Raw genomic sequence first — 11,799 nt, 5'->3', positions numbered from 1 at the left:
TCCTTTTGTGGCAGGGCTGAAATGCAGTGGAAATGTTTTTGGAATAAATTTAATTCTCATTACAAAAACAAACTGCTGTAAATGCAATGTCAATAAATAACTATTGGTAATGAAGAATTCGGTTATATCTACATATATTTTGTACTGTGGTTAAATAGATTTTTTCCAGGATTGTGCAAAGTAAGATAAAAGGACATCCTATTTAAAAAAAAATTACATGAGATTTTTAATCATATTATTGCAGAAAAAAGTTTCACGATAGATAAAAAAATCTTGAAAACGACCAATAATCAAAAGCAGTGTGTCCTATATTCTCTCTACATGAGATATTACACATGACCTTGCTATGTTTATGTGGGGTTGTAAATCAGTATTACTACAAGATGAAGTCACAGTTAACTGTACAGTAAATGGACCTTGGTGAAAGCCGGTTTATTACATGTAATATATTCTCTTAAACACAATAATTGAAACCATTCAGCGCAATGAATAATGTTATTAACCTTTTGTTTAATAAACATAGAAAAACATTTAACAATGACACAATAAACATCCAAGTTATTAACAAAGGGAACATGTTGCATACCAAGGACCTATAAAAGAACAGTTCTTTGAGTCCCCCCTTCAAGCTACTTTAGCAACAAACTACTCTTTTACATTTGTATCTATTTTCAATAATGCAATTATTTGCAAATCAATTATATTACTTTGGTCTTGTGTACAACATTTAAAGTTAGCAGTAATGTTATTTTTTTTTTTTTTACCACAGTGTAAGGAAGGTCAGACAAATATGACTGGATCACTATCAAGATTTAAAAGGATCAGCATATGGAAACCCTCACAGTGATCAATAATGGAGCTGAATGGCACAATACAGATCAAGTGATGATGCCTCCTGTCCATAATGTAAATAGGCCTGTGTGCTTGCTCAGTGTGTGTTCCTCCATAACACAAGTGGGCTCAAAACCACTAATGTGCACATACTCTTAGGACTAGATTTACTAAGCTGCGGGTTTGAAAAAGTGGGGATGTTGCCTATAGCAACCAATCAGATTCTAGCTGTCATTTTGTAGACGGTGCTAGATAAATGAAAGCTAGAATCTGATTGGTTGCTATAGGCAACATCCCCACTTTTTCAAACCCGCAGCTTAGTAAATCTAGCCCTTAGTGAGAAGGGAAAGGAAGAGACATTATTAAGCCCAGATTAGTTCCTTTTTAAATTTTACTTCACCAGTCAACTAAAATCTTCAGCAGACAAAATAGCTACACTATAAAAGCTTTATTTCCAACAAAAAGGAGTATATGCAATATATGACTATCAAACAATATTTTGAGTGATTTCCCTTACAAACAGGATGTCATTTAAGGTGTTCTTTACTAAAATATATAAAATAATTATGTACTGCCTATGGTTAGTACAAAGTGAAGTAGTGGTAACTACCTTGCTTGCTGCCATACTCAATCTGGTTAAGAAAAAAAAAAAAGCAGTGCCAGTTCAGTTGTGATCATCCAAATTGACATATAGCTTCCCTCTTAAACATGGTTTACATAATACAAGCTATGTTTGTAAGAGGCAAAACCTCAAATTCAACTTTACTCTAGCTGGAAGCAAACGTCAACAATGGAAGGCCTGGTAAGCCAGAAGGAGTCTGAACTGACACTAGCTTTCCAATGTATTGCAAAGTGTTAGAAGGTGTGCGCACCATTGCTGCACTGCCCATAGCCAGTACAAAGGTAGTTTATGTAGTTAGTGCAATTTTTACAGGCAATAATGGGCCACAATTTAAATAAACTGTGAGACCACAGATTTACATCCTCTGTTGGTCCAGGATGAAATTTCAAGCAAATTCTAGATGAGTGAGCACATGTAGACTGTTTGACAGTGAAGTCATCGGAATGTCCTAAAACTTTACGTCTCACAAAACACTGTGGGGCATATTCACGCCCGCGGCTGTGCGTGTAAAATGTCATTACGGTACCGCAACATTGCGGATTTCCATGGAAATCCACGATGTTGCGGTACTGGGACCTGCGGCGGGTAGTGGCGGGCGCAGATCCGAACTGAATATGCCCCTGTGTGTCAGACATTCTGCTCCTCAAGAACAATTCAGCCGTCCTCTCAGACATTCTGGTGCACTGATGCTTGAGTGGGCTGGGTGAAAGAATATTTGGTGCAGTATTACAGAACATACTAAAGACTTTTAAGATTTTAAAGCTAAATGTTTTTACTAGCATTAATCTTGTGCTATCACAAGGCAATAAGATTAACATCTTGTTATGCATCACTGCAATCTAGAAAAATGAAAAGCAGTCCAAACGTTATGACGTTAAGTTAAACAAAATTTAAGATTACAACATTTATGAACAGTATGCAAACACCTGTTTCTACTGCTTCCTCTGAACTTTAGACATTTATACTCCAAAATCTATAAACCAACAAAGAAGGAAATGAAAGTCTTTTGTGGACATTGTTAATGCATTGTTGGCTTTCTTACTTTCACTACATAATAGAACTAATAATTCCTAACAAAACATGGGAAGAGGTCTTGATTATTCTTCTAAAGTGAGAATTTTGTGATCAGATACTATATCCGTTTTTAAGATTAATTGTACTTAAACTATATAACTTACAAAAATAAAAAATTTGTTTAGAACCTTTATTCTAGAATCCAGAAAGCACTATAATGTAAAGCTAAATTGTCTCCAGCTGGATGAATGACTGTATATAATACAGTCATTATAACATAATTTCTACCAATAACGTCTCCTCTGATGTGCTCAATGTGCATTGCTTTAGTAAAGTACCAATAACCCCCACATTAACCAATAACCTGCCTCCAAAGTGCTGATGTTTTGAAAAAAAAAAAAAAAAAAGTGCTCAATAATTCTTTCAGCACACAAATACAAGGATATACTCCTGCCAAAAAACAAGTGCAAAATAATTCGTTTCTTCACACACTGGTAAAATACATTTCACACTTTTGTATTTCACTACCATGTGTAGAAGCAACTTACAATTATCAATATATCAAACACTGCTTAATTGGTGATTACAAATAGGTTGTCAATAATATTACATTTCAATAAAAACAAACATTAACACTGAAAGCAGTATTTGTGTGCACAAAATAAGGTTGAATGCACTCCCAGGACTCTTCAACCAGGTGATTTTTCTTCTATTAATTCTTGAGATGCTATGGTAAATGTATGAGCGGATACATCCCTGCAATTTTGGCATAGACCATTAGTGTTTATGCTTCATCCCACACCTGGACCTTGCCGTTCTTTTGTATACATAGAAATTTTATTTATTTGTTTTCTAGGATTTGTTCATTCCTTTGGAACATTTATTTATGTTTGACTTTTGTCATTTTGTCTTTTTTTGTCTTTCAATGTATTGTTTGGATGTCTTCCCCTATAGACCTGGTGACTTCCCTCTACTACCATTAGAGTACGAGGTTGTAAAGTCAGGTTTGTGGAATCTGGGGAACGAACTAATGAAATCTAAAAACTGGAACAATAAAAATTGTCCACCTGGCTACAGACTTGAAACTGCTATGGGATAAGAGCACAGGCGTTTGTTTTCTAACTACGAGTGCTACAGTCACCTGCCATGTCCACCATAAAATGTTCCATGGCAGACTAGTGGTGTAAAAGAAATCTTCACATTTTAGCTCAGCAAAAAAGGCAAACTAGACAAAATCACAAAAAAGTAGACAAAAAAATCCTAAATGTTCAATTATCAGGTGTAGAGAGAGTGGATAAGAGCACAATTGGCATCATTCTGTGAGTGGAACATTTTTGTTGGGTGTGTCTAGATATAAAAAAAACCAAACAAAAAAACCAAACACACTAATCCTTAAACATTTAGTGAAGATTGAGTTCCACTCATTAAATGGTCCAATTCATTCTTTTTTAGGAACTAGTGAAGAAGAGGCAGCCATGGTATTAAGGACTGAGAGTAGAACCTGCATATTAAATCCAGGGTTGTGGAGAACTGACTTTGGAATAGATTGCAAAAAGTCACTCAGCTTAGGCATTAGAGCTATAGCTTCAATGTAGGATTCCACCATTGAATTCTTGAAGGAAGTTTGTGTATTTTTCACATAATTAACTAAAAAAGCAGCATTTGGACAAAGTGTTTTGGCAGTAAGAATATCTGAAGGCAAACCAAATAAAGAAATAAAATTTGTCAACATTTTGAAGAGAAGAAATGCACTAAATTCTTGTTTATGGCCATCAGACACTTGAGCAGCATGTCTGTGAAAATCCTCAATGGATTCAATCACATGGATCACCTTAAATAGTTCATTTTTCAACTGTGGAGAAGAGATATAATCCAATGGAAATTTCCCAGCAGAATCTTTATGCTGTAAAAGCACTGGTCCTGAAAATAGACAATGATTTTAGTTAAAGAGGAATCGGCATTTTATGGAAACAATCTTGGATTTTGCATTAAACACCTATTTTGAATGCCAAGAGAAAATAATTATAATCAGAAAACTTAGCTTTCATGCCAAAACAACTGTAACATATAGAATCAATAAGATGATGCAGTTTACACTGATATTAAAGAGAGCGGTGGTTCAACTATAAATTGGTCCATAATATATACAAGTTGAAATGTATTACTGCTGCATACAATTCTTACATGATGAAGTAGTGCTGGTCCAATATGAAATATTTACTACAGCAAGTATACAAAGTACCCAAAATGCCTTGGTGTCTGGTATTAATACTATATTTTGTGGTGGTATACTAGTCTACTACTGCATGGGAGCACATGAATGTCATATTTACTGAAACAAAGTCAGGCTGAAGCACTTAAAAGGTCCTGAGGACATCCTACCATTCAATAATCTTTAAATATGCTAACACCTATAAAAAAAGTAAAGCAAAATAAAATAAATAAATGAATAATAAAATGAATAATAATAAAAAAATAAAAAAAAAAATAAAAAAAATATGAATCACGAAAGAATAAGTTAGCAGGTCATGGATATACACTAGTGCTTAGTGACTAAGCACTGGGAAACAGGAGGTATTCAAAATAAAGCCAAAAGTTGAATGTACTTTTATTGTACACAGAAGGAGAACATAAGATATCTATTACTACAGTATATCTATTACTAGAGTAGTAGCTAACTAGGCACCAATGAAAGCATCTATCATATTATGATCTACCAATTCAACACTCTGGCTTATATCACTATTGGATATAGGTGTAGTCAAACCGGATATTGCATTCATAAAGGCATTTATTTCTCAATGTCTTATTTACATCTGCATCGCCCCATCATCAAGTGCTATTCACATGTAGTAGAGGGCTTACTGGGGTAAGGCAGGTGAAATTGAAAAATAAATGCCTTCTAAGGCTGGATACACACTACTGAAAATTTCCCCAGATGCCATATCATTAACGATTTTACCAAATAACAAAAAATAAAAATAGGCCCGATCAGCATGCCAATTCATGTGTACACACTATGCACTTGTTTTAAAAGATTTACCCTCTGATCTGTGCTCTTCAACTGTCATAACCATCTACTAAAAAGATCATGACTCTGTAAACACTATGGGATCCTGATCATGAGTGCATACACACTGCTGAATTGGAAGGCCATCATTCCATCGTTGAACGAGATTGTTAGTTAGTCCGGTTTAAAAATCAAATGAGACGATACGAAGTGCTTTGGAACGATAGTCACTCATTGTTGCATTGCACACACTAATGCAATATCAGGCCAAACAAACAGTCATTTATTATGTGACTGGCACAATAATTGACTAAAACAGTGTAGTTTGTAACCAGCTTAATAAACCCACAAGCATTGCATTTAAATCAAATGGATCTAGGTGAAGAATGATGAACAGGTAGATAACAACGGGGTGGAAGTTTTCTCTGATGTCTAATTAGCTACTACTCTAGTATTGGGCACCTACAGTTTCACTTTTTACCTGAATATTTAGTAAAAGTTATGCATTTGAAACCATAAAATACCTTGAACACTTAGTAACTTTACAGTATGTATTACTCATGTTCTAGAAGAGCCTATAATGCACTGCTATGGGGAGATTCAATTCTGCACAAGGTGTCTCCGGAACGTCCACCGAGAGGCACGGCGATGTTCAGGTGCAACTCGTGCTGAATGAATTAAATCTGTGGAAATCTATTCCTTGCCTAAAAAATAAAACAAAAACCACAACCTATGCCTCTGTCTATCACTACTATCTATCCTGTCTCACGGAACTGGGCACTGGTCTCTGAAAACACCTACTATGGGGGCAAACGGATTCTGACTTAGGGAGGCAGGACAGAAGAAGGCGGCAGAGTCAGGGATGGTGTGCACCATGGCAAAATGTTAATATTATTATTATTATTATCATCATCATCATCTATTTGTTAGGCGCCACAAGATCATTATTTCTATACAGAATTATGAATTTCTTTGAATTGTTAAAGTGATTAATCTTTTATTTTCAATTAACTGTACATTAACAGTAGAGGGTGTGACATGCTTTAAATTGTGCAGTATATTTTGCTTTCAGGTTCCACCCAGTTGCTTTTTTACTACAACACTGAACTACTAACACTATATTGTAATTCAGCTATATTACTTTATTTAGAAAGTGGCAACATATTTCATTATACATTTTTCGCACATATCCAATCTAATTATTAGACTACAACAGTGTACCAAAATCTAAAATCTACCAGTCACTCTGAAGCTCATACTAAGCACTTATGCAATCTACAGACACTTCCAAAGCACAGCAAATAACAGAAATTAAAAGAATGCTTCTTCTGTTAGCATAGGTTATTTGCTCTGTCCAAACCTGAAACCTATATAAATCATTGCACATAATACAGTACCTACTATATATTTTATAACAAATTCATAAAATCAACTGTAAATTTCTAATGCAGTTGTCGACAAGCAGATAATTTGACAGGCCAATCCCCAGACTGTGACAAAGCCAGAGTATGCCTGCTGCCAACACTGGTATGTAAACAAACGGATGACTGCAAGTTCTGGTCGCTCTTCTTCACAAGAGAAGGAAACCATTCCCTACCAATTCCCCATATAAGATAGGAAAAAACTGCAGCACTTTGAAAGAGCCGTTTCCTACAGAAGAGTGAAGACTAATTTAATATTGGTGGATGCATCATTGAGACTGATTGAAGTGCAGCCAGGTATTGGCTTTGTACGCCTCTGTTGATAAATAAAACACCTAGGAGACAGACAAATACACTTCAATAAATACAAGGAGCGAGGAAGGATCATGATGGATATAGACACTGATCTTACATCTATAATATAAACACAGAGTGGCCTTTAGATGGCAGGAGAAGCCTGCAGAAAGCCATGCTAGATCCCACTGTGGTGATTACAATGTATTAAATGCATTATATTGTAGCTTATGGGTGATTTTGACCCACAACATACAATAGGTTAACAAACATCATTACAGTATTGTTAAAAGCTGAAACACAGAAAAGTAATAACAATGCAACATTTATGTAGCTATTCTTGTATTGTAGACCAATTGGCTCTTTAATCTCTTTGAACTTTATATTCAGACTACAGTTTCTGATATAAGCGAGAGAAAAGTTGGTGCATTTTTAAATTTGCTGCTTAGTAAGAAACTATAAGCCTATGAAGGACACCTATCTAAATGTACCATTTTAATTGTTATCACTATATATTGTTTTATATTATTAAGCCTAGTGAGTGCATGTAATAAATATATTAACATTTGTGTTTTTAAGTTAGATGTGATATAAAGGTAATACCAAGCCATGTTTGCATTAGTGGTGAATCAGAACTAAAGTAAGTTTCAGAATTAAAGAAAAAAACAAGCAAAAAAAAAAACCCTACATGGAAAACAGTAGTCAGGGTTTGCTTACCACCATGTTGAAGTAGCATTTTGCCAATTTCAATGTGTCCGTTTTGTAGAGCATCATGTAAGGGAGTCACACCATCCACATGACTGAGCAGGTCTACTTTTGGGCAGCGCAGCAAAATTTCACGGACACATTCTGTGCTGCCATGGTTACAAGCTTCATGCAAAGGCGTCCAGCCAGCATTGTCTGAGTTATAAATCAGCAACAATTAAAAGAGAATCCAGCTTGAACACTGTACACATCCCACAATAAGGAGAAGAAGAAAAAAATGCTGCAGAACAACACTGTGTGCACTGTCTGTGTTAAACAATCATGGGAAAGATCAAGGGAAAAAGAAAGAAAATCAATAATGTCAGAATCACTATGCACCTAACACATGGCATGTGCTTTAAAAACTAAAATCACTGCTGCCAGCATGACTTCAGTCCTAAAAAACAGGAAAATACAACATGATTGTTCCTTACGACATTCACATAAAGAGAAACAACATGCAATATAAATAAAACTCACCTTTTATGTTAATATCATAAAGATCGAGGTGCAGTCTCAGTTTCTTGATGTTGTTATTTCGACAAGCTGTATGCAAGGCAGACTCTCCTACCAAACAGAATTCAAAAAAACACTGAAGGATGTGAGATTTAAATCACAAACATTATAAAAGTGGTTGAAAGCAGCTTATTAGGCTGTATGCCAAGACTTTCTATAATGACACACTCACTTGCGTACATTCAGCGAGGAAAACCGATTTTAAATTAGGGGTGGGCGGGAAACAACCCTAAACTCGGCACAAATCTAGTGATGTATTGCAAAGTGAGCATCGAGGCTGAGCTGCCCAGTGCTTAGCTGCGGAATTATCTCCCCTAAACCTCCTCCTTTCCCTTTTAAAGCTTCTATGACACAATAAAAACGAAAAATGAACAGTGAACTCCAAAAACACTCGGTTTTGAGGCCATAAAAGTTTAGAGTGTGCAGTTGCCCTTCCCTTAAAATTATTCATGAACCTCCATTACGCGAGTCATCCTTTTACACAGCATTTATAGCTTAATTCAAATGAATGTTTCTGGCCAAGCACGAGTGCCTCACCACAGTAAAGCATAATTCACAATTTCAAATCCTTTAGCAGATGGTTTGCTGCTCCTCTGTAAGCTGCATTGACTACAGAGACACACTGAGAATAATGTGCAGAGGGACAGCATAAATCTGTACATTTAAAGTGAAGCCTAAATGAAATAAAACTGTAGATTTTCCAATTACTTACCAATTTCAGCCTGTAACCCCAAAACAAGAGGGCATGAATGAGATGTTAGCACATATCTAAACTGATCGGGTCACTATTTTCACTATTGTTAAGAGGACACCTAAATCTGCTGAAAAGTTATTCAACATTGGACAGAACTAAATACATGAAATTAGTTGCCAATTGTCTTTAAAAGAGCAAGAATTCTTTATCTGTATTAATTATTAAAAAGGACACATGGCTTTAGAAATAGGGTCAGGGGCACAATGAGGGGGAGATGGGGGGGGTGGCAGTGGATAGGGCCTGTTTGTGTGGTGGGAAGGGCCACACCACCCCATCATCTGATCTCAGATATGCTTCAACTGAAGTCAGAGTAGAAGGGATGTACAATCTGCATCACATTGTCTTCCACTGTCAAGAGTTGCATGATCCCGGATTACTTCATTAAAAGGAATTTTAGCCAGGCCTTGTTATGCACCATGTGCTCTAAAGTGGTTTCATTTTGGTTCCACTAACAAATGTGAACAGGCTGACAGATAGGATCTTCTCTGTACAATTCCATACCTCTTTCAGCCTTACACCTAACTTCCAAAAGCTGGTGGAAATTCTGCTCACCTGGAAGTTGCATTGAATTGTAAGATGTGTTAACGCTTGTAACACCAAATAACAGACTGGTTGCTATGCGTTACTACAGAATCTTTTTCCTATGCAACAGTTTTCTTAAATGTCCCAGTGTGAAAGTCACGTTCCTAAAGTCTACAGATCTGCATTTATTGGATCATTCAATGTGTAATTACAGATTCATTATCAAATCTAGAGAGAGACATTCAATGGGTTTTGTGACATGGTGCCTCATAGCACTTATTTTACCAACTTGTGAACATGGGAGCTAGGGAAAATGCAGTACTTCTTCCTAAAACACTTGTGCCTGGAGTAAAACAGTCCATATGCTGTAATCTCTGCAACCTAACAAGACACAAAACATCTAGGCCCGAAACAGACAGACAGAATGTGACTACCAACTCAGATGACCGTTACACCACTAGTAGAACACAAGCAGGATCAGTTCTATAGTGGAGCAGCACAGTGGCACACTGGTTGGGCTCATGGGTTTCATTCCAACCAGGGCACTATCTGTGTGCAGGTTGTGTGGTATCCCTGTATTTGCAGGAGTTTTACATATCCTCTGTATAATATGACGCTATATAAATAAACAATAATAAATAGTGGAGCTCAATATAAACTGTGTGTTTTATTTTTCTTTATAAAAAGTCTATCAAATTCTATTTTGCAAGAAACAGACTGAGGAAGTGGTATTTGGAGCAGCCATTTTGCGGGCTGAACCAACATTTAAGCCTTCCACTTGTGCTTTATACCCCAGTGATGTCACTAGTTCCTAGTGAATTACATTTGCTTTAATATTGGTTAAACCCAAAACAACATCTGCCTCCACTGATTTAGGCACACTTTACAGCAGGCAAATTAAACTGGAATGTAACAATATTGAGTGGACTTCTCAGGGAGGTCTATGTTGCAAAAAACACTAATGTTTTAAAGGTTAAGAAACCACATTACATATTTATAATTTTAATAAATGCATTTATAGTATTACAAATGCAATTTGTATTTCCAACTTTAATCATAACTGGCAATCCAACTGTAAATAATACAAGGCCCTTTAAAACATGTGATATAGAAAAGTTTAGGAGACATTTGTTTTGTTTTCCATTACAACACTGAACTTACATCTATGCCAGGACATATGGGAAGGGGGAATTGAGAGTTTTCCAAGTAAGTTAGAATGAAATTAAACATTGAAATATATAGTCAGTGACATTTATGATTTAAGCCAAATAATTTAGTCCCCACTTTCAGAATAGCAAGAGGCACAATCTTGGAACCCAAACGGTTACCATGAAGCAGATTACCCAATCAGATAAACGCCTTATAAAAGAAGACCATATACTCTTAAAACGAGGACCAGTGACCCCCTGCAAGAGAGTGTTAGACCTCACTGTAGGATTATCATAGGTCACAGCCTTCAGGATAGTTTCGCTAGCAACTGTGTCCAAGGTTGGCAGAGGTTGGGGCTGGCAGCTCTTGTTCAAGTCCTTATACAGTTCTGAGGTCACGACCGGCAGTCCAGAATAATTAACATACAACAAATCAATGTCACAAGCAAGCAAACAAGATCATTACAAGCTAGGTCAGTACACAGAGAATCAGAATGGGTAAAAATAAGGAGCTTAAACAACAAAATGTGTTGCTCAAGCACAACTTAAGGAGCTGACCAGGTTTAAATAGACCTAAGTGACTTCATGTATATGCGCACAAATGAGTAACACACCAAATCCAAAGCTACCATGCAGCTTTTTTGTGTATGCACACCTATAAAGCCGTAAGAAAAAAAAAAAAAAAAAAAAGTCAAAAGTAACAGGAAGAGAGGACTGTAAAAATATTACAGTATGCTTCAGTGACTTTTGTCTTGCGTTTGTGCATTTACCAAAAAAGAAGAGGAGGGGACCATGTGAACAGTTATTCTTTCACTTTCCAAGAACTGCTCAGACAAAAAATTATTTACATTTATGCTCAATGCATGCTGCCATATTTCTGTTAAAGTCTCTCCTAAATACAATACATATATGACAATCAATTA

General features: G+C 36.1%; 1 protein-coding gene across 1 annotated transcript in view; it reads right to left on the bottom strand.

Annotated features, from left to right (window-relative positions):
• Nucleotides 1-490: 490 nt before the first annotated feature.
• SLF1 (SMC5/6 complex localization factor 1) overlaps nt 491-11,799 on the bottom strand; it is a 63,935-nt gene continuing 52,626 nt past the window's right edge. Inside the window, exons 16-18 of the mRNA XM_075181032.1 lie at nt 8,417-8,503; nt 7,910-8,092; nt 491-4,387 (exon numbers count right to left, since the gene is read on the bottom strand). Of these exons, the coding sequence (XP_075037133.1) occupies nt 3,906-4,387; nt 7,910-8,092; nt 8,417-8,503 (752 nt within the window). The 3' untranslated portion in view covers nt 491-3,905. The remainder of the gene's footprint in view (nt 4,388-7,909; nt 8,093-8,416; nt 8,504-11,799) is intronic.

The sequence above is a fragment of the Mixophyes fleayi genome, chromosome 1 (assembly GCF_038048845.1).
Source record: "Mixophyes fleayi isolate aMixFle1 chromosome 1, aMixFle1.hap1, whole genome shotgun sequence".
Lineage (NCBI taxonomy): Eukaryota > Metazoa > Chordata > Amphibia > Anura > Limnodynastidae > Mixophyes > Mixophyes fleayi.
Note: the sequence above shows the minus strand (reverse complement) of the source record. Positions and strands in the feature narration are given on the sequence as shown.